This window comes from Neopsephotus bourkii, unplaced genomic scaffold (assembly GCF_033783945.1).
Source record: "Neopsephotus bourkii isolate Nb327-2 ecotype Australia unplaced genomic scaffold, CSIRO-AGI_Nbou_v1 NB_1749, whole genome shotgun sequence".
Lineage (NCBI taxonomy): Eukaryota > Metazoa > Chordata > Aves > Psittaciformes > Psittacidae > Neopsephotus > Neopsephotus bourkii.
The window spans coordinates 2,191,919-2,214,995 of record NW_026902223.1 but is presented as its reverse complement, the minus strand read 5'-3'; the positions used below and the strand labels follow the sequence as shown (position 1 = coordinate 2,214,995).

General features: G+C 48.6%; 1 protein-coding gene and 3 long non-coding RNA genes across 4 annotated transcripts in view; 3 read left to right on the top strand and 1 right to left on the bottom strand.

The window, feature by feature from the left end:
• Window positions 1–21,479, top strand: part of LOC133224976 (uncharacterized) — a 269,398-nt gene extending 247,919 nt beyond the window's left edge. The window contains exon 2 of the long non-coding RNA XR_009728984.1: window positions 19,014–21,479. This is a non-coding gene — a long non-coding RNA (uncharacterized LOC133224976). The remainder of the gene's footprint in view (window positions 1–19,013) is intronic.
• LOC133224998 (uncharacterized) lies at window positions 1,260–7,851 on the bottom strand. The gene is made up of 3 exons (XR_009728989.1): window positions 7,554–7,851; window positions 2,094–2,265; window positions 1,260–1,630 (listed from the first exon to the last, which is right to left on the bottom strand). It is a non-coding gene; the product is annotated as an uncharacterized LOC133224998 (long non-coding RNA).
• On the top strand, window positions 5,396–6,571 carry LOC133224999 (uncharacterized). The gene is made up of 2 exons (XR_009728990.1): window positions 5,396–5,572; window positions 6,148–6,571. It is a non-coding gene; the product is annotated as an uncharacterized LOC133224999 (long non-coding RNA).
• KCNJ2 (potassium inwardly rectifying channel subfamily J member 2) lies at window positions 10,598–18,252 on the top strand. Its single transcript, XM_061376942.1, has 2 exons — window positions 10,598–10,752; window positions 15,839–18,252. Exon 2 carries the CDS (start codon window positions 16,055–16,057, stop codon window positions 17,336–17,338), a length of 1,284 nt encoding a protein of 427 aa, XP_061232926.1. The 5' UTR covers window positions 10,598–10,752; window positions 15,839–16,054; the 3' UTR covers window positions 17,339–18,252.
• Window positions 21,480–23,077: the final 1,598 nt, after the last annotated feature.

Genomic DNA, 23,077 nt, shown 5'->3' with positions numbered 1-23,077 from the left:
CTCTGGGCCTGGGGGGGGCTGCCCGAGGGCACCGCGCAACGGGAAAGCGCCGTGACCGCAGGAGCTCCGTGACCGCAGCCCCGGCTCCGTTCCTCTGTCCCCGCTGTTCCTCGCACTCCTTCAAGGGTCAGCTTTGCCGCATTCAAATCCCAGCGGTTTGGGAGGCTGCCCCCCGCCCCCGCCCCGATGGATTCCCAGCATGTCCTACGCGGCACGTCAAACAGCAGTGTTATAACCACAGCATGAACCCAGAACCCACTACCAGCACATTCCCCGTGTTGCCTGACCATCCCCGCAAACATGGCACCAGAGGTTAGGGCTTCCTATAGCTGCCTCCTCCGGTTCAGCAGAGTAAATCAAACTCGGAACGATTTGGATTTGACATGCGCTGCTCCACCTGATTTATTCTATATCATTCCTCTTTATATATAGAAGCAAAAGCCGAGAGGTTGCTTGATTTGCCAGCTTAGGTATATATAGCCAGTCAAAACTGGCCACGCTCCACTAGGAACTTTTCAAATAGGGCAATGATCTATTTGTGGCCAAAGATAGTTACTTCAAGAGGTATCAGTGACAAGAAGCAAAAAGCTGCTTGTTTGTTTGGACCAGGGAACATGTGTGCGTGTGCAAAGGCAACCCTAATGTTTCTTATGTAAAACTACACACAGAAGGGCTCCAAAATAGAAATGCCTTAATAATTATCTCATATTCAGTGCCATGTCCACTTCTGAATGCACATTTTCCATTGAGCAGCTTCGTGCGTTCTCTCACGCACGGGAGTAGCTCCAATGAAACATCTGCTGAACCATCTATATCATCAGCCCTCCTCACATCCTTTCCCCAGGCTCCCCTTCCCAGCGGCGTGTGTAGGAAGCTCCACAACTGTCAGGCAGCTGCTCTGCAGCGACTACTGGGCATTGTATTTGTTCCTCGTGTTTCCCCATCTTTGATCATAGGGTGTCTCTCGGACTTGCCTGACAGGGGAGGGACTATTCTGGGGCTGGTGTTCATGCGGCACCATGCCCGCTTGGTCCAGGTGCCAAAATGAGCTGCTGGCCTCTGTGTGGCTGTAGCAGTAGAGAGGAGACTGTCCCATAGCCTCCCCAGCATCACTGCTTGGTGCTGCGGCCCTATTGGGTGTCACTAGCACTAATTTTGACTGATAAAAGCTTCACTGTGGTAGCCATGCAGTAAAAGGGGCATTAAGGATAGGAATTACACATCAATGGGTAAATCTCTTTTCAGATGTCCAAGTGGAAATCAAACAAGACCCTGGTGAGTACCCAAGGGGAAACCTTCCTCACCCTCCCAGATCAAGGGGCCTTACTCATGCGGAGTAAATATGACCCAATTTCAGTGGGAGGGTTTCCAGAGTGACCTGAAGTAGGATGTGAGTTGGGAAACAGGATTTGGTGAGTACTGTACTGCAGTTGTTGGGGTTACTCCCTGTATATGCTGATAAGAACCTCTTCTCTTCAGAAGTTGCTTTTTCCATAGGCAAAAACTCCACCTGTCTTCATTTCATTTGGAAGGGTACAGGAGGATGCTGCGCCTGAGCTGGCAACCACCCTGTTAGAGGACCTGTAATGGGTCTCTGGGTCTTCTTTCTCTTTCCTTCCCTTTTATCCTTCTTTTGGAAGGAATAAAGAAAGGTAAAACCATAAAACCTAGGGCGCAGTCACACAAAACATCAACCCCACACACTTCACACACCACCAGCCATTTCCCAGCACCCTCCAGCAAACCTATGGCTGATACGGCAAACCAAGCCCCACAGACCTCCTTTGGGCCGTTCTGTGCCACCGAAGCAGAAGGATAACTTGGCAAACCTTACCCTGGCGTTAGCAATCCCCAGGGAGCAGGGTGCAAACCTCTAGCAGGGAAATCACAGCAGAGCGGAAGCCTCCTATGTGTGCGTCTGCACGTGTGGAGGTGGGACTGAAACAGCTCCCATCACTTTCCTTACATTAGCCTTAATAGAAGGGGATGGATGGTGCCTGCCCATTCCATCTCACGTTTCATCCCTCTGAAATATGTGCGCTTTCACCGGCTGTATACTCAGCGCAGGGTAATTACTACAGTGCTAATTTTACCTGAGATGATGAAAGCGCTGGAACAGCCGAACCATATAAAGGGAGGAGATCCATCCCGCTGATGCAGTGTTCTGGGTCCTTTTTTGAGCGAAGGAAGTCATGCCTTTGGCTTGTAGATTTGCTCCTGAGGGAGGCTTCTCCTTACCAGACTTCGCCGAAACACAACTGGAGGCTGGGGGAGAATGAGGTCAAGGATGTTTGTGCGCTGGAAAATCAAAGCACTGAGCACTGAAGTGTTGCCTTCTAGTAAATTACCTTACAGAGATGAAATTACTCAAACAAACAGATCTGCTTCTTCTCTTTCCTCTCCTGTGAGAGAAGCCACTTCCAGACACCAAAAGCACAAAGATGCTTGGAAGTCTTCTGTTTCTTTCTGGATCTTCCAGAAAGATTCAAAGTCAATTGGCATTTCTAATGAAGATTCAGAACAGACACTCTTATCCAAACCAGTTCAGCTTGAAACCATTACAGTGAAGTATGGTCAGAGGAAAAGCAATTTGCCAGAGCTCCGAGAGTGTGAATAATGCAAAGCAAACAGCTCTCCGCAGCGCTCAGTTGTGCTTTCAAGTGTGCTCACCTTAACTGTGCCCCCATCCTGGCTTCATCCAGAGGTGCTGGGGACCAGTGTCACAGATTGGGGTTAAGGGAAGAGGAGCTGTTGGTGATTTCTGACTTGTGTAGACCTGGAGGATTGCTTTTATTCTAACAAAAGACCCAGAAGAGATCGGCGTTGCTGGCACTATCCTGGAGTCACCCATTGGGAAGGATGAACAAAGCCATCCCGTTGTGCTCTGCTCTGGTCTGTTCTGCAAAGGGGTTTTTAGGTCACCTTTGCTGTCAGAGAGCGCAAGCACCTTCCAGTCCTGGAGCAAGCAACACGCCGAGCCTCTGTTCATTCTCTGTCTCTCTCTTGCTCTCACTCTTTACTCTGCCACGTGTGATCTCTGGCCCTTGTCAAACCCCGATAGTCAGAACATGGGTGCTGCGTGTTCCCTCACCGCCAGCCTCAGCAGGCATTTGGCACCCAGGTTAAGTGTGTACTTGAAGTGGAGTATGTCCCAGAGCCCTGCTCTGGTTGCTGGTCTGAGGCCTCTGAGGAGGAACACGGACTTCTTATAACCAGTCCTCTTCATGAGCTATGGACCAGTGGGAAATCACTTCACAGCAACCACAAAGTGCAGAGAGCAGTGACTGTGGCCAGGGGAGGGACTGCCCTCTCCCAGGCAACCTGCTCCCTGCAGCACCCGAGTGCCCCTTCCACCCCAAACCATTCCGTGATCCTATGATTTTATGACTTTCCATGCTGGTTTTTCAATACTTGATGGGAAATGGCCCAATGGTTTCCCCCCCGGTCTCTGTCACAAGGTTGCTTAATAGGGCTTGGGCATTCACTCAAATATTATCAGAGGATCAAAGCCAACTTTGAAGTATTAGGGAGATTACAAAGAAACTTGCAGCTTCCGAGGTGCAATGTTCCTTAATGCAAAACAGGGAAAAGCCTCCTTCTGCAGCCATCCTTTCCCTCTATCTGTGCATCGTGATTAGGCCAAAACAGAGCTCAAGACATGCAGTTTGGCCTGTACTTCAATGCAGGATGCCCAGGGTTGGGTGAGGAATCCATCTTCCCCTGTGCATCTGCATGAACGAAAGCCAGGATTTAGCCTGGAGGCACCAAGTGGCATCAGAGAAGCAAATAAGGAGCCCAAGATCGTGATAGCAGAAGAAAGGAAGCTGTGGCATTTACTTGCTGAAGATTATTTCCTCTCTGATGACAGCTTTTTCAAGTGGCAGAGGTGTTTCAGTGGGTGGGCCTTGGAGGGCTGGTCCAAATAATCAGTCCTAAACAATCTCAGGAAGTTAAACCAACAGTTTGAGCTCGGTTTGCCTTTACTCATCTGGTTGGTTTTAGTTCTGAGGGTAACACAGAAAGGTGACAGCTCATGGCATTAGTCTGCCTCTGTCCCAGCCCACAGGAGTTACGAGCAGGGCTGGATGCCCTTTGTGCCAACCATCTCCTCCTCCCATTGCCCGGGCACCGTGTCTCTTGGCCCAGCTCTATGTGCTCAGCTTGGCTTCCTGGGAGGGGAAGTGCAGGCGCGGGGGAGAAGTGATGCAGTGATGGTGGTGAAAGGTCTCAAGGCTCTTCCAGTCATGGTGGGGCTGCCCAGCACCAGCTCCATCAGCTCAGAGACCCTCTTTGGTGCACTGCAGACCTGGTGTAGGAATCACTGTGCTCAATCACTGTTGGCAGTGCAACGATCTCCCAGCGTCGTATCAGGTCCACCAAGACAGGAGGTTACTGTTGATGTAAATAGGCACAGTACTGGCTCCTCAGGAAACTGAAGGCTGTTTTCTACCACAGTGTTTTTCCTTCCACAGTGGCCAATGATTTAACTCTGTTTTTAGCAAAGTTTGTTTGCTTTCCAAGAGAGAAAATAAACTCTGATATTGTCACTTCTGCTGTGGCCATGGATTCCAGGCAAATTCTTAGGTTTTGTTGCAAACTAATGGAAAACATTGAGGACATTTGCATCTAAGCAAATATACTAAAATAAGGAGTGTGAGAAAGTAAGGGCAGCAGTAGTCTCTGTGGTGTTAACACAAATCAGATGCTTCTGAGTTTATTAATGCAGTTTCCACTGGAGTGGGTGCACTTGTAGGTAATAAGGTACAGTGATAATAAAGGATCATCAGCAGAAAAGCAATACGCACATTGCAAAGCAGGAAAACCACGTAAGGTTTTAACAGAGGTTCTCTGAGTCACTTCTGGGTATAGTGTCATGCTGCTGGAAGCAGGTTTCATTGTGTAGCCACACAGTTCACATCATCTTTCCCTCAGGAGCTACCAAATGTCAGCTGAGAAGGTGAAGCTGCCCAGCTTGAATCACTTTGGTGTAACACAAACGGGTCAGGGGGAGAGCTGCAGCAAAGGCTTGTGCTTTGCATTGATTTTGCTTAGAAAAGATGGACGGTTTCTAGCTCTTTCTATTGCAGCTGACTTTTTATTCCTCCTCGCCATTCCCTTTCCCATTGGAAATTGTCCATGTTTCCACCTACAGTGCCACACACACCAAAGCACCCTCACACCTTGGCTAACAACCATTTAGAAGGATAAATCATCAAACCCCCCCAAGGAAGGAGGCTGGGGTTTTGTTCCTGCCCACATAGGAGCACCCAACCACTGCAGATGGGAGTCTGAAAGGTGGCTGAGCACCACAGGGGCTTTTGAGCAAGTCAGTGATTTGACTTGTGACAGGCTATGGTAGGGTGCCCTACCATAACCTGCTCCCTTGAGAGCCTTCCTGCTGACACACAGTATTTACCCAACCAGAAGTTTGCAAGCCAGACAAATACAAAGATACTCTTACCCTGCTCTGTTCAGCTGAGCGTGAGCCTATCCTGGGTTTGGAAGGCTGGTAACACTGCCAACTGAAGCTGTGAGGAAGAGAATGAAAGTGTAGTCACACCGTTTTGTATGTGTAAGCTGCTGGCTCTTAACCCTTTTCCTTCCAGGAATTGTCAAGTTCCCCATGTCAGCTCCATAGGCATGTTCTCACCACCCTGGCAAGTTTTATTAACCATTAACTCCCTTTCCCTTGAGATATCCAAAGCATGGGAACCAGGGAAGATCATTAGATAACTTTGAGATTAATAGGAAAACATTAGCCTTATTAATATGTAATTGCTTGGCCGCTTTATCACTTACACTAATGTCCTTCTCATTCACCTGAACATAAGTTCCCCACTGCTGCCTTTGAGGACAAACTGCCACAGCTGACTGATGGCCTGTGACCCCACAGAGGTAAGGATGTGCTGAGAGCTGAGATCACTCCTTACCAACAGATATTGACTGTATCTTGTTGGGTGTGAAGTTTAGCTGGAAATTAATGACCCTTTAAATGGGGCATCTTAATGTATTGAGAATGGAGCCACGTGGAATACAGGGTTGGGAATCAAGTTTTCTTTGGCAGAGCTTCTTGGGTTGCTGTTGAATTGCAGCTTATACACCATCGCTCTTCGCTATGGCTTATTGTTTGTAATTCATTATTTCAAGGTTTCTTCACCTTGCTTCCCACATCCACCATCTGCAGGAACAAAGACTGATAGTATATACTTTTCTTCACCCCAAATACAGTCACTGGCTGCTGATTTGACTTTAGAATGAGGCTATATAAGCCTGAAATCTGAAACAAAGATTTTGGACACAAAGTACCTGGGAAAGAAAGAGAGAAAAAAACCCACCCATGATTTGTGTGTGAGTTCCGCTCTTCTCAGATACAGAAAGCAATTTCCTATGTCATATTTCACCCCTTCTATCAACAAACACCTTATTATCCACTGTAACTGTGTCACTGGCTGCACATCTGTGTATCCTATTTGCTTGCAACGTACAAAACAGATTTATTTGCTCTCTCACATCTTATCAAACCTGTAACCACCTCTCTGTGGGATTTTCATTGGATTTACCCATTCCTCTATTACCAATGTGGCTTCGGTTCTCCTTGGAGATCCCAGCATGAGGCCTATAAAGACCCAGTTAATGTCCAGACCCCAGGGATTTAGTGTGAATGGGGAAACCACCTTTTCCTGATGAATTTTTTCCAGTTGACTTAATGGCTGGAGAAGAAAGGCTGACTTATGCCAGTTTACATGCATGGAAATGGTGAGGCCAAAGTCAAAAGCCCAATGTGTTATTTATGGTGTTTCTTCTCATCTTGTGGAAACCGACTGCTTTGATTCCACCAGCCCGTGTTTTCTTTGCAGTACAATACAATTAAGCTATTTTCAGCTGGCAATAAAATCCTTGAGAACCAAAGCAGATTTGGCCACTTTAAGAGATGAAGACTAATGCAATCTGATAATTAGGTCATTTCACCGCCAAGACTGGAAAAGCAATTCAATAACAGCTCCCATGCTGTAAGACAGGGGCTAAAGCCTCTGGTCCCAGCTGGCAAGGGCTGTGCCTGCAGTACAGCTCTCAAATGGGCTTCCATAAGTATCTGCAGATCCCGGCATGGCTGCGGGAGAGGGTGGCCATGGTGAGGATTGGGAAATGGAAAATAGAATCATAGAATAGTCAGGATTGGAAAGGACCTTAAGATCATCCAGTTCCAACCCCCTGCCATGGGCAGGGACACCTCACACTAAACCATGTCCCCCAAGGCTCTCTCCAACCTGGCCTTGAATACAGCCAGGGATGGAGCATTCACAACTTCCCTGGGAAACCCATTCCAGTGCCTCAGCACCCTCACAGTAAAGAACTTCTTCCTTATATCCAATCTAAACTTCCCCTGTTTAAGTTTCAACCTGTTAACCCTTGTCCTATCACTGCAGTCCCTAATGAAGAGTCCCTCCCCAGCATCCCTATAGGCCCCATAAGGGAGATAAAGTCTCTGGTAGAGCCTGACTGAAATTTGTCCAAGGAAAGCATCATGCTTTGAGGCCAGCTCCTTTTCTTACCTCCTATGCTGGTGTGAAAGATGGAGGCTTTGCCTTCCCAAAGCCCTGCTTACCCATTGATGCCGTTTCTACAGCAGGCAGTGGATCTTGTCTTGAAAACTCCTCAGCCTGTGACCATTTCACATGGCACTTCTAGTGTTTCAGCCAGGAGGCTCAGTAGCGAGGCAGTGAGAGACTTGCGGAGCTCGACTACATCAAATTGGAAAACCAGTCACTGGGAGAAGGAAAACAAGCCCTCAGTGGCTCTTGAGGGTTAAGTTTTCAGCTGTCTCGCACCCTCTTTGTCCTGGATTGTTGCAACAGGAAAGGGTTTTTTAGAACCTTCTCTTGTAACTTCAACTTCCCTGTTTGGGGGGTTTGGAAGAACTTCTCTTGCTGAAGTCCCTGCAGACGAGAGGCGGCTTTGTTGCAGTTCTCATGCTCTGGGTAATAGATTAGAATCGATATTTCATTCGATGAAGAGCTTTCCGGGCAGAGCTGCACCGAGTTTGAGCAAGCTGTAAAACAGTCGTGATGCTTGTGCTCTACCCTGCCTCGCTGTGAAATGCTACATGGCTTGACCCCCGGGTCTGTGCTGCTCGAAGTCTTACTCATATCGGCAGGTCTGGGATCTTTGGGTCTAGTAGGTCCGTGGTCTTTAGCAGTTGGTTTGCATGAGTAAAGGCTGAGTAAGAGTACAAGGTCGGGCTGTAATCTGTACCACCTTGTGGATGTTGTGTTGAACCCACTCCCCAGCAAACTGTGTGTATTGTCAGCGCACCACCTCTTAGCAATAGCAGACCACAGCTTTATTTCACTTACATACAGATGAGCTTCTCCAAGGGGGTCAAACTGCTGCTATTTTAGCAGTTCATAGGAAGCACAGATACACTCAGAAGAACAAGGGATTTTTTCTCTGACCCAGGTACATGAGCTGTGTAGCACTTGTGACTACAGCTTTCAAATCCTCTGGATTTAATGATCTTCATCAAACTGAATAAAGTAATTGCATTCATTCCTTCTTATAGACTTTTCCCCAGCTTTGTCATTCATAAGGAACTTACCTGTGTTACAGGGCTCTTCTTGCACTTTAAACCAAACAGAATCAATGCAGAGTAATTCATAAACAATGAAATTGCCCAACATTGAGCCAGATTGCTCAATACAAACAGGCACTTGTCTTTTCTTCCGCTCTCCCGATCCTGCACTCGTAACACTGGGGACTTCTAAAACCAGCTGCATTTGGCCCTTGTATTTGTTGCTGCAACCCTGCAGCGCTTCCTCATTCGGAGTACAGGGAACTCGGTGAATTCTGCCAGTGACAGTCATGGCAGTTGGTGGGGATTGTTCATCAGCAATATGAGGAGAGCATTAAAGCCTGTTCTTTGGGAGAAAGCACCAGGCAAAACGTAATCACTGAGTATTTAAAGACAGAAAATGTCGGAGTTGTAAACTCATGAAGCTAAGGAGAAGGGGGACAGTTTAAGTAACTGCAAGTGATTTGAGGCACTGGCATTGCTGTGGAGAGTAGGGAATCATATTTAGAGCTTGTTCTGGACATGATAAGGAGCTCCCCTTACCTCAGCTCCACTAAGGAGCCTGCCCAACCCACTTGGACCAGTGCATCCCCCAGCAGCTCAGGGCAAAAGACCTGATTGCTGATGAACACTCTCATCTCCCAGCAGCATCCCTGCTTTCTGGGTGTCGCAGAGGCTCCCTGGCTGCAACTTCAGGTGCTCACACCCATTGCCAAAGCCTTGTGTGGTCTGCAGCCCTTACACTCAGCATCACCTTGGCTCTGGGTCCCCCAGCCCAACACAGGGCTCCTGATGCATTTCATCTGTTAGCACTTGGGAACACGGAGGGCAGTGGGAGAGCGCTGCGGCAGCGGACACCTGCCTCGGAAACCAACACCCCTGCACTGTCCATCAGAGCCCGGGCTTGGCAAACTTCAGAGCGTGCTTACAAGGCCGGTTTTGTTCCTGCGGGGCTCCCAGCCAGGCATTTCATCCGTGTTTGCTTTGTCTCAGGCCACGTCCAGCGCAGGGCGGACGAGCTGTTAAAAACCACTGCGATTTCTGCAGATTTCAGCAATGGCCAGGAGCCTGCTGATGGAGCTGCTACAGGTGGAACAAAGGACTGGATCCGACGTACTGCAGCCAGGCAGGCTTCTCTCGCTGACAGCCTCGCTCCAAAAGGTCTTAGCGCAGGGATCAAAGCTCTTGCTTTGGAAGGGGCGCTGGGTTTCGGTTCAAGAGAAAGATGTGAAGTTTAGGAGCTGTGCTGCAGAGCGCTTGGCTTGCTTTAGTGCATGTTAGGGTCAGGCGTTTGTGCTGAGGTGCCGCATCTTAGCACTTCACTGAGATGAAGGAACAAAAGGAGCAAAACTATTATCTCTCGGGTATTTTCCCTTACTACACGGGGCCTCGGACATGAGCCTCGTACGCAGCTGGTGTGAGCAGATACACTGCAACCACACGGGACCTTCACAACTTCCCACTGGAGTCCTGCACAAGCCTTTATAGGGCGGGGGGGGGAATACCCATGGCAGGTGCCTGGTGCCCGCGGGCCCTGTTCTGCCATCTTTGGGGCTGCGAAATCCCCCGGGGACCCCCACCGGGACCCTGCAACCCGGGGTCCCCCCAGGTTCGTGGAGCCGCATCCCCCGGAGCCCTCTTTTACGGGGTCCGTTCACTCTTGGGACCCGCTGCTCCCGGCACCCGCCGCTTCGGGGTCCCTCCCCTTCGGGACCTGCAGCCCCCGGGACCCGGCGCTCCGGGCTCCCAGCGCTCCCGGACCCCTCTGCTCCAGTACCCTCCGCTCTCGGATCCCTCCCCTCCGGGGTCCCCGCACCCCGTGACCCGCTGCGCCGGGGACCCTGCTCCCCACGGTCCCTCCTTCCCTCCCCATCGGGGCTCCCCGCACCCGGCCCCGCCGCGCCCCCCGCCGCTTTGCCCCGGCGCGGCTCGGCTCGGCCCGGCCTCCCGCCTGCCATTGGCGCGGGGCAGCGCGGGGGGGCGGAGACGGCGGGGCCGCTATTAAACATCACATGGCAGCCCGCAAAACCGGGCAGCGGCTTGCGCGGTGGCTCAGTTGCGAGCGGTGCGGCCGGCGGGCACCGGGGCCGGGCTTGCGTGTCCCCCCCCAATCCCCACTCCAACCCGCTGCTGGATCTTTACAGCACGTTAACGGCCCGCGCCTCCCTTACGGCCACCGGCAGGTAAGGAGCGCCTCGGGATGCCCCTTGCTCCTGGGAATGCTGGGGATGCGCCGGGAGCTGCCTCGGGGCGCGCTCCGTGCCGCGCAGTTCCCGGGATAAAGCTTTCCTTGCCCGTGGTTGTGTTGCACGCTTGGGTATGGCCGCTCGGAGGGGGGAACTCCTGCGTTCCTCATGCACCGTCCACCAGCTATTCTCAGCGCCTAAAATAATTAGATAGGTATGCCGCGAGCACTCGAGCATCTGCTTGCAGCATCTGTTTGTGTTCATAACTTTCCATGCACCAGCTGCTTCCCACTCCACCTCCCCCCTCCTCTCCCGAGATATTTTATCCTGGGGAAGGGCTGGAAGTTCGCATGACAGCAGGAGCAACCCCGCTCCATCCCTTCCCATTCTTCTCGCCTGTTGTTTCCTGTACAAGAGAGAGGTCAGGAGTCTCAAGCTTTGGAGAGGAGATGCGTGTTTTTGAAAGGAGTGTCCGAAATGTTTGAGAGGGTTGGGAAATGAACCTGTAACTTCATTCATTGGCGTTATGGAAACGGGGAGGGGGAGTTTCTTTATTTTTAATCCTGCTGACAAATCAAGATAGGAAGAAATTAAAGCCCCTGCAGCTGGGGAGCCGGTGAGGAGGCTCTAGGTATTGTTTCCACTTTGCTCATGACAGTGAAAGGCAAAAATACTGGTAAAGAATGGCAGATTTATTCGCTGGGGTTCAGTGACTGCTGTGTCATCTTCCGGGGACGGGACAACGGGGATCCCCCGGTGCTTGTGTCGGGACCTCGGTGCGTGTTCGGGACCCCTCGGTGCTTGTGCCGGTGCATGTGCGGGCTCCGCGGCTGAGCCGGTGCCGCCCGGTGCTTGTGCCGGGACCTCGGTGCGTGCGCGGGGTCCGGGACTGAGCCGTCCCTCATCCCGGTGCGTGTGCGGGATCCCCTGGGTGCGTGTGGCCGGGGCTGAGCGGGTCCCTGTGCTCGGTCGACCCCGGCTGCTGCCGCCTCCCCGCGCCGCCGGCAGCCGCACTTGTTCCGTGTTCCAGCCTTACCTTGACACTTGTTTGCTTTGCACCCTGCAGCCGGTGCATCGCGCACCCCCCCTGGTGCCGGCTGCCGCCTCGGAGCTGTTGTCACCAGCTACAAACACCCCCGGCGGCAGATGCAAGCGCGCTCGCCCGTTCCTCTCCCCTATTCCCTCGCACCCGTTTCCCTTCATTATCTGTTTGAGGGGGCTTTGATTTATTCCCCCCCAGATCCTTCTCCTGAAGGTATCTCATCACGTTGTGTAACTTGAATCCTGCACGAACCGGCGGAGAAGCCCTTGGGAATGACTTTTAAGCAATGTGGGGGTCTGGAGAAGCGTTTCAGGGAGCGGGGAATGTGGGAACGGGCTTTGCTGGGGCGAGGAGTTCCTTTGTTTCTTTGCAGAGGGAAAGGCTCTGGGCCAAGGTAGTGCTGGTGCTCCCGTAGCAACATGTGCCCAGTCGCTCCGCAGGGCTGAGAGCCGGCAGCCTGGGAATAGCTGCTCCAAACCCTCATTAGTGCTCCTCTTTCTACCCCCGCGGTTCGTTTTGCACTTTGGAGGTTTTGTTCTTTATTAAACCTTCTGCACAAATCCCTTCAAGCTGTTTTCTGCGGAGTTCTGATGTGGGATGTGAACGTCTTTCCTGGGGGCAGGTCCTGAGGGGGATGCTTCCTAAGGGGAAAGTGAGGGTTCAGGCTCCTCCTCATCACTTGCACCAGTGCTGGTTCAGAAATGCTGTAGATGCAGCATGGTCCCTTTTCTCTTTGCTCCCCTGAGCATCCCCTTGCAGTAGAGCAAGCCCAGGGCTCTCTCATCCCATCCTGGTAATGCTGCGTCAGTGCCTGTGCTCGTAATTCCAAGCTCTAGTCTTGTATCCTCTTCCAGGAGGAAAGGTAGCCTGGATTAATAACAATAACAACACACCTCGTGATGATTGAACTTACAGCTGCGTGTGTGCATGTCTGGCTGCAGTGCTTAGGGACAAATTGCGCCAACATTTGGGTTGGTTGGTGGGTATGGTGTTGGCTTCTTTCTGGTGAGGATGCAGGGCTGATCCTCCACTAACTTGGTGTCTTGGGTGCAACCAACAACTGATAAGGGAGGTGGGGGGGAAGCAGCAAACTTGTTTTGCCTTTGAGCTGCAGGTGGATTAGCAAAAGAAGAAGTACTATTAGCTTTTTACACTGGTTTCCTTGTTTCTGGGGTTTTCTGTGGGGGGAACCTGTAACTGAAACCAACTGGGGAGGTCATGGTGAGCATGAACAAGGTGTGAGCTAGAGCCTGTGGATCTGCCAGGGGTTTACACGGCCTGTGGTGCCACAAGCAGGAGCACGACCAGAGCTGGTCCCTGTACACAGTGCTGGTTGTGCTCCCGTGCAGGCATCCTCCCCACTCCAAGCACGCACAAGGAAAAGAGGGGATTTGTGCTGTACAAGAAGACAACCACGCTGCAGTGGAGCATGCCAGAGCTTTGTTGTATAATCCTCAAGCAGTCTGTAACGGTAACACCGGCTGCCCCAGGCACACCCCAGGTGATGGATTTATGGATGGGTAGAGTCAAATCAGTGCAGGTCTGCTCCCAGGGCAGTGAGGGAGGAGAAATGCTGGGCCAAGTACAGGAGGCAGAAGGTGCTCAACCGTTCACAGTAAGAATACAATAATGTACAGCACCTAATTCGGGCTCCAAACTTCTAAATGCAGGCAGCTCTCTGTAGGAAGCTGCCGTTATGATTCCAGTGATTTGTGGAATTCAAACAAATGTCCTCAGGTCAAGACTTCTGTGGGGGAAGCTGTGTATTCAGACACTTGAGACTTTACAGCTTGTCTTGCCCTCCACCACAAGTTTTCCTCTAAAATCCAAGAGAGAATGCAGGGGAGAAAACAAAGACTTAGTAATAAGCTGCTTCCCAGGCTGTATGTTTCCATCAGCTGGGAATCAAACAGACTCTGAATGTGGAAGTTGAACATGACTGTGATTATAGGATGTGGCTTATAAAAGTGATCGATTTGCAGACCAATGCGATGGGTTTTCTAGAAGGTTTTTGTGTGCAGTGTATTAACAGTAATTTCACTTCCCTCCCAATTTCAGGTTAAAAGTAATAAAAGTGTTTTTCAGCCAAAATAAATAATTTAAATGAACATTAAAAGAGTTCTTTTAATTTTGAGAATGATATCCTGATGGGAATGAGAAACACTGTGATCAGAAAGGTCCAAGGGGGGGAAAGTGCATCCTTACTGGTGTAGGCAGGACAGTCAGACAGGTTTTAGGCAGCCCTGCTGTGAGCCTGCATGGCTGGGAGCTGCTCTCAGACCCAGCATTACCGAACCCACCAAAAGCTGCCAAAACGTCTTGTATGGTGCTGAAGTCACAGATGACTAATGTGGGCAAGTAGGCGTGGGGATGCATTCCTGCACAGCATACAGAAGAGAAGGGAAAAGAGAAGGTAAATGTAATCCCGAAGGAGATTCCAGAGGGAACAGCAGCTTGTGTGCAACTGGGAGCGCGATGGTGTTTTGTGTGTGTCACCTGCTCCTTTCCTAACAAGTGTCTGCTGAGCTAAAGCCCTTGTAATGTGGTTGGAGGTTGTGGGAGGGCTGAGGAGCTGTTCGAAATCCCTCAGGTTTTTGGAACACATCTGCAGGGCTTTAGGAGCTGCCTTTGGGAAAGGAGATAAACTCTTATCTACCGCTGTTGTCAGAAATGGATCCAAGGAATAGCCGCAGTGTCCTGCAATGGTTCTGTGGGCAGAGGTTGAGCGGCTGCAGTTTTGTTGGGTTTCGGACAAGCTCAGATAGGTTTTGATGATTCTGATTTACGGAGAACGCTGTGATTTAATCCTCCTGTGCTGTAAATGACATTGAATTCTCTTCTTCCATAACAAACATTCCTCATCACTGGGTTGTAGTTTGATTTTCTCATGGGGCGCATGCGTGGATGGAGCAGTTGCATTAAGGCATCTCTTCTCCTCTGCAGCATTTCAATTACATTTCCTGATATACAGTACATGACTTAATGGATGACGCAGTTGTTAAAAGCTAAACCTGGGTCTAAGCCAGACCTCCCTGAAACAAGTTTGGTGGCTTCTAACCTCAGGAAGAAGGTTTTGTAGCCTCTCTGCTCAGTCTTAAGTGCTGACATTTAAGACCCACAGGACACTCAGAACTATTACCCACTGGAGATGAAACTGGTTGCCCCAGGCTCCTGAAGGGAAGGTGCTGTTACTCGCTACCAAAGGTGTTAGGAAGACACTTGGCCAGTTGTCCTCCGTTGTGGCCTTTTGCTGGTTGTGTTAGCAGGAGCAGATGAGGGCTGTTACAAGATTTAGTCTACTCTGTACAACTTAAGCCTAATGTAAGTGTAAAAACCACGCAGATCTCAACAAGTTTCTGCGGTTAAAGAGGAGCTAATGCCTTTTGCAGAGGGCACACAACTCCTTTGGTTTTGCTTAATCAAAAAGCTAAGTCATGTGCAGTGTAATTTTATGGAGACCACTGACATTTGTGTTGTCCAAGTTTATTGCTTTTCTCAGTACGCGGCACCTTCCCTTTTACATGCTCCCTTGTTTGCCGTCGTTAAAAGAGTCCGGGAGACACACTGTAGATCACTAAAACCTGCTTTAGTGTTTGTATTTGAACAGATGGATGTTAATGCTGATTGTTTGTTTCAAAATAAAGTTGCAAATAGTAGGTAGATTATTTGCATGTCCAGCTTTAAAGTGCACATTGCTCAGAGGCTTGTGACATGATTGAGCAACTTAGTCTAGCGCAAGGTGTCCCTGCCCACGGCAGGGGGTTAGAACTGGATGAGCTTCAAGGCCCCTTCCAACCCAAACAAATCTATGATTCTACTATCACTTCAGTGCTTTCATGTGGGAAGAGTGATGCCTTTGTTGTAATGAAGTCACTCCTGTCAATACACGACCATTGAAACATGGTATGTTCCAGAAAATGCTGTCATTAAGAATAAGGAAACTTCCTGCAGGTCCATGGCAGTAATTAATTGTTTCTTCCAGGTTTGATTCCTTACCCTTTTCCCCCAGGATCTAACACGGCGTTTCTCTTTCTCTTGCAGACCATGCCATCTCTATGACGGTTGCTTGTTAAGCTAACTCTGCATGCCAGAAGACTGTCCCTGGTGGATCCAAGGGCTTTTGGGGACTCCAGCCTCTCCCCAGTTTTTCCACGTGTGTGTGTTCCTCTAGAACTTTCAAAACTGTTTCTCCAAAGGGTTTTGCAGAAACTTAGACTGTTTTCTAAAGCAGAAGCACCCGAGTCCACAGCAGTAGTGATGGGCAGCGTGCGAACCAACCGCTACAGCATCGTGTCTTCGGAGGAGGACGGCATGAAGCTGGCAACCATGGCTGTTGCCAATGGCTTTGGGAATGGCAAGAGTAAGGTACACACCAGACAGCAGTGCAGGAGCCGCTTTGTCAAGAAAGATGGCCACTGCAACGTCCAGTTCATTAACGTGGGTGAGAAGGGACAACGATACCTGGCAGATATCTTCACCACTTGCGTGGACATCCGCTGGAGGTGGATGTTAGTTATCTTCTGCCTGACTTTCATCCTCTCCTGGCTTTTTTTTGGCTGTGTGTTTTGGTTGATTGCACTGTTGCATGGGGATCTGGAGAATCAAGAAAACAGCAAACCTTGCGTCTCTCAAGTGAGCAGCTTCACCGCAGCCTTTCTATTCTCCATTGAGACCCAGACCACGATTGGCTATGGCTTCAGGTGTGTCACAGACGAGTGCCCCATCGCAGTGTTCATGGTGGTTTTCCAGTCTATAGTAGGCTGCATCATTGATGCCTTCATCATTGGTGCTGTCATGGCAAAGATGGCTAAGCCAAAAAAGAGAAATGAAACTCTCGTCTTCAGCCACAATGCCGTGGTGGCCATGAGAGATGGAAAGCTGTGCCTGATGTGGCGTGTTGGAAACCTGAGGAAAAGCCACTTGGTGGAGGCACACGTGCGAGCACAGCTCCTCAAATCCAGGATCACGTCAGAAGGGGAGTACATCCCCTTGGATCAAATAGACATCAATGTAGGCTTTGACAGCGGGATAGACCGCATATTCCTGGTCTCCCCAATTACAATAGTACATGAAATAGACGAGGATAGCCCTTTGTATGACTTGAGCAAACAAGACATGGACAATGCTGATTTTGAAATTGTAGTAATATTAGAGGGCATGGTGGAAGCTACTGCCATGACTACCCAGTGCCGTAGCTCATACCTGGCAAACGAAATCCTCTGGGGCCACCGCTACGAGCCCGTACTCTTTGAAGAGAAAAACTACTACAAAGTGGACTACTCGAGGTTCCACAAAACATATGAAGTGCCCAACACACCCATCTGTAGTGCCAGAGACTTAGCAGAAAAGAAGTACATTCTCTCTAACGCAAACTCCTTTTGCTACGAGAACGAAGTGGCCCTCACCAGCAAAGAGGAGGACGAGATTGACACTGGGGTGCCTGAGAGCATGAGCACAGACACCCACCCGGACATGGACCACCACAACCAAGCAGGGGTGCCTCTAGAGCCACGGCCGCTACGGCGGGAGTCGGAAATATGACTGATGGACTCTTCCTCTCTCTTGTGGTTGAAAGGAAAACCAATACACCTATCGGTCAAAGGCACGTTGACCTGAGAAGTTGGCCCAGAACAGTTTTCAGACAACGGTACTGTTGAAGAGCGGTGTGAAGGCAAGCAGACCTGAGAAACCCGGGCTGGTTTTAGGGCTGTCCTCAGAGGAGGGACGACAGGAAATGAACTTTAAACACAAAGCACTAAACATGTCTAAGTATGAACAGAAGGCACATATGTTGTAGAATAAATTATGTATATATTTTTTTACAAAACTTGAACTTGCAGGCAAGCTTTGGTTGGGTTATTATTATTTTTGTTTTCAACTTTTTCCAGAATGCTTCTCTCTAGGGAACAAGAATGTTTTTAATGGCATAACAAAGGCAAGAATCTGCCTTATTATTATTATTATAATTATTTTTTAACGAGCTGCTGCTAACTACATGAACACAAATGGTTATTTTTGTTGCAGTGTAGTTTTGTATTATTTTTTTTTCTCTTGTGTAATTTAAAAACTCAAACCAGAAAAAGTCAGTGTTGAACTTTTGGGGTTGAAAAGCTTAAGAGAGGCCGATGTTGCCAGAAAGTCTAAACTCCTTTTGAGGCCAGTAGGTTGAGAGCTCGAATCAGTTTCTCTCTTTCCAATTACATAAGGGGCATTATGTAGTATCAGGCCAATCAGTCGCCTCCAGCAAAATTGTGATTGGGGGGGGGGGTGTGTTGGAGAATTTAATTCTCTGTCTAAAGGAAATAAAATATATATATAGACACATAGACAAAGTACTACATTAAAACTACCTAAATGGATACCAAAGAAAATGCAGAGTTTTGCACAGTGGAGTTTATTTAAAAAAAAAAAAAAAAAGAAAGAAAAAAAAGAAAAAAGAGGCTGCTTAAAAAAAATCAAACCTCAGTCACTTTTTTTTGGTGTTATTTTTTTTTCTCTTTTCTTTTTAAGACCTTTATTTTGCACCTTATTCAAAAAGCTTAAGACTCAGATCTGAAGTGAGCTAAGACTCCTCCCCTTCCCCCCCCCCCGCTCTTCTATGGGCAAAGAATCCCTAAGGAGAAATGCAGTTGGGGAAAAGCAGGCAAGCACCCAGCTGTCCCCTTGAGCAGAAGGGCAAGTGTCCCAAACCAGTGCTGGACCTCAGCCTCCCCAAAACTGAGCCACCCTCCGCAGGCATCTGCCCTGAGCCCCTGGCTCCATTGTGTTACTGCTCAAACCATGCCAGGACGATGCAAAGCTGAGGTCCAGGCTTGAGGCACAGATGAGCTGTGTAGGGAAATCTCCCCAGGAAGAGGTTTTTAAAGAGGAAAGGACAGGGTAATGGAGAGGAAAAGAGAAAACAACTTTTCTAACACAGCACTTGGGAATGGCGCAGGGATAGTAATTGTGTTTTGCAATAAATGCTTCTCATGGGTATCAAAGAAAGGGTATTTTCCATCTCATTGAGAGAGGAAGGGAGATTTAGGTTGGATAGAAGGAAGAAATTCTTTACTATGAGGGTGCTAAGGCACTGGAACGGGTTGCCCAAGGAAGTTGTGAAAGCCCTATCCCTGTCAGTGTTCAAGGCCAGGTTGGACACAGGGGCTTGGAGCAAGCTGCTCTAGTGGAAGGTGTCCCTGCCTGTGGCAGGGGTTAGAACTGGATGAGCTTTAAGGTCCTTCCCAACCCAAACCATTCATGATTTGGAGAGGATGAGACTACAAAGCAAGGTCCACCTCGTGCCCCCTCTCCCCAGTAAACAAGGAATGGTCGGTGGACAAGACACATCACCAAACTCTGAGCAGGTGGTGTGACTTTGACTGAAGCTCTAGCTCTAGTGGTATTTTGGCTCCTTCACCCAGAAGGCTTTAAATTCTCTGTGCCTCTAAGATCAAGGAGATGGTGAACCTGTGCTTCACGCTGGCTCCCCGAGGAGCGGGTGGAGAGGGGTGGTGGTGGTGGGGACGATAATCCTAGTCAACTCTTGCAGTATTGGATCACTGTATGCCATTAAAAAACAGCTTGTTCTAGGTCTAATGTCTTCTGCAAATGGATATCTGTGAAGGCCTCTGGCCCCTTCCAGCCCTGCCTGAAAGAAATGCCTGCAATGAAATGGTTTCTGATAAGATGGTATCTGCAGTTGGGTGGGTTCGAAACTGTGGAAATGCGACATTGTAAACATGGATTTGGCTGCTAGAGAGGGCAGATGATTAAATGCAAGTACTAAGGCTGTTGCTGGGGTGGGGGAATGTGAAAGGAGGGAAAAGCCGAATATATAAAGGAGATTGGATTGCAGTTTCTGGGTCAACAGTAGTGAAGACAACTGAGTGCTGCTAGTGCTGCTATTGTGATATTCTTGTAAAACCTAAACCAAAGAGTATTCAGTGACACAGAGAGTGCATGGAAATGCAATGTGGAAGGGATGGAAAAGGGAGACTGACCAGGAGAAAAGGGTCCTATTCTCCAGATCAGGATCCCTTAGGTGCACAATGTTCCCACTAAATGATACTTGAGATATTTGAGGGATGGGAAATGCAGGATCCAACTCGTTTCTTTAAAGCAAAAGAAATTCAGAGAAAAAAAGAAGTGAAAATCCCCTCCCCTTACCATTTGTGGTGCAGAGGTTTGGGGCTTGGTGGGGGTGGTTCTTCATTTTGTTTTGTTTTTCAAGTCAGTTTTTCAGAACTATTTTTAAAATGTACATTTTATAAAGTTTATCAAGTATTTTCATATTTAAAGCCAAATGTAAATAGAAGTCTGTAAAGGAGGACAAGGAGAAGAAGAAAAAGAAGAGGCCACACAAAGTATAAATCCTGCTCGGCAGTCTCAGCTAGCTAGTACCTAGATGCTACCGGTTAGCATGAGTTTTAGCAAATACTTGCAAGCCTTATAGGATTCCTAATGCTATGGACTTCTCTTTATTTATTTTTTAAGCATGGACTTCATTTGAAAACCTGTTCTAGTTACTGGCATTTTTCAAGAGTTACCAGCTTTCCGAGTGCTCGACTTGTCGAGGGCGTGCATTGAGGTAAATCCACTGCACTCTCTGCCACCTTCTTTTTGTTCTATTTTCTTTCATAACCCTTTGTCTTTGCCGACTGAATCTTAACATTGCAGAATTGCACTCAGCCTCTGGCTCCGGGAAGCTGCTAGAAAGAGACCTGCAATGTACACTCCATGGTACCCTTTCCCCTTTGGCCATCGGTTCTGTATTTCTCAACACCGGTAAGCCCAGTGTAGGACAGACTGTTGTAGCACAGTTCCACAGCAGCAAATTGGGTTAGTCCTTTAAAAGTACTGTTATTTGTAAGGACTACACAGTGACTGACAGCGTTTCCTGGTGAGCCTGGGCCAAGCTGATGCTTCATTAGGGGCCCTTCAGATGGACTGAGCTCTACCCACAGACTCCAACCCGCATTGGTTCGGCCTCTTTATCAAGGATAAAGTTGGCTGAAGCGGCTCGCACAGAAGGTTTATGCTGTATTTCGCTTAGGGGCTGGGGGAAATATGTTATTTCTGCCCTTCCCTGAAAATACTTGAATGAGACACATTGTCTAAAACAAAATCCTGTGTGCAGTGCAGTGACAAAAGCATTTCTGAGGCAGGTGGGGATGGATCTCCTCCTTCCTCTGTCCCTTCCGTGCGAGGTGTCCTTGGTTAAGCAGCAAGGGTAGAAAGCATCACTTACTCACTGTGTTTAAGGATATTCTCTCCCAGCCACGATAAACTTCTGTGTTGTTAGTTCAGCACTCGCTCTTCTCGGAAAAGACAAAGGGTCCAGATACTTCATTTGTTCTCTTAGGTCTTCTTTTTCATGATGGATTACAAGGTAAAACTGAAAAGTACTGTAATGTCTTTAAATTATGGCTGCTCATGACCATTGTACAGCAGAAGGGTGCTGCGTAGTTGCCATCCCACAGCCAATGAGAAACTGATTTTGTAAAGACTTTTGGCCTGCAGCTATTGTAAGGTGAACAATCTAGGCATCTGACAGTTGTCCATAACTATTTTCCTGTTTGCAGCCTTTTTGTATCAAAGTCTTCCTAATGTACTGCACAAATTGTGGATTGTACAGATTTTTATATATTATGTCTTATTTTATTATTTCTAAATAAATAAAAAAAAAATGAGAATGAATTGATGTGTGCAGTGTGTGTGTAAATGAGCCAGGAGGAGGGTCTGGAGGTTATTATACATTATAAAGCTGTGTTTATGGCTGGCTGAGCACAGGCATTGTCCAAAGCACTTTGGGAACAGCCAGGTCATTCTCTCCCTTGACAAAAGGCAGGAGGAAAGGTGATACCACCATTATACCATCATTATTTCCCAGATGGGAACATAAATGTAGTGCAGCATAAGGTAACTTGCACAGAAAGCATATCTGCCCCAGAGAGGCAGAGGGGCTTTCTCAAGGTCCTACTTGGAGCTGCAGAGCTCCAGATCATGAATTACAAGTTGTATGAAATGGAAAAAAACCTCCAAGTCTGCATGAACTACAAAGAAGGGGAACGGAGGGGATGAAAGCACAGGGTATAAGCAAGAACATTGAAAGATTTGGAGAGGGATTAAAACATTAAGCAGGAAACTCATCTTCAAATCCCTGTGTTTTATGTCTGCCTGGAACATCCCCTTATGGAAACAGTGCTCCTCAGCTCAGCTCAATTCCAAACACGCTCGCGGTAATCTTCGTACATGCCTCATCCGTCTGGAGTCCTGAGCCTGATGTTGCAGGCATGGAGCTGGGGTTTGTATGATGGGATGGGGAAGCACAACAGGGCCTGGAGTAACCAAGAAGGGACTCAATGCCCTCATTTGGTGTGTTGGGAAGCTCTTTTCCCATGTGTTTGTGTGTGGCCGTTAGAGCAGATACTGAGGCTGCCCAACCATGACTCAGCTTCAAACTGCTGATCTCACTGGAATGCAGCACCCTGCAGAGGCTGAGGGTGACCATGGAGCATTTCAGTGCAGTTGTGACCCTCTGATGATTTCCCAAACCTTTAATCAGCCTGCAATGCTGTTAAATGATGCCTCGGATGGAGCCCTGACCCTATCGTGAATGACTCCATTTATAAACCCAAATTTACTTTTCACATCTAATGGTCTCTTGGAAAAGCTTATAATAATGATAATAATTACAGGGCTGGATTTAGAGATACAGATTAGCTGTCACAGCCTGGATCTGCTTATTCTCCCTACTGTAAAGCACCCTCTGTGAGAGCTGCTCACTGCTCCGAGCCTGGCTTTTGATGTTTGCTGCTGGGGCAGCAGGTCTTTGCATGGTCTGCCTGGCTCACTCCAGTTGCCTAAATCATTAGCACCCTCTCCTGTCAGTGACTTTCCCTTCTCTTGCTGGCCACTGGGCCTGTCAGGTGGAGTCAGCATAAATACAGCAACAAAACACAGACAGTGTCTTCTGGTAGCCAGCAAGGTAAGAGCTGAGACATCTTCCTTCCCACGCTAGCTGATGCATCTAGCAAGCATCAAGCACACAAAACCCCACTCTGCCCTCCACCCCACTACAGCTGCAATGGCTTTCCATGGAAATTAGAGGATGAGTAAAACCAGCTGAGTGGTTGTGGAGTCTGAGTTTAAAATGACAAAGTTTCAAGTGAGGGAACAGGAATCAGTCTTTGTGATTGAGCAGCTCTGTGGGAGCAGTGCCTGTTGAGAGCAACAGCACTTTGCAACTGCTCACAGTAATCCTGTATTTCTTCTATAGGAAAAAAAATACTGTGAGAA

What these genes read in the sequence shown, in the direction of transcription:
- KCNJ2 (XM_061376942.1), top strand. Translation starts at nt 16,055, where the DNA reads ATGGGCAGCGTGCGAACCAACCGCTACAGCATCGTGTCTTCGGAGGAG.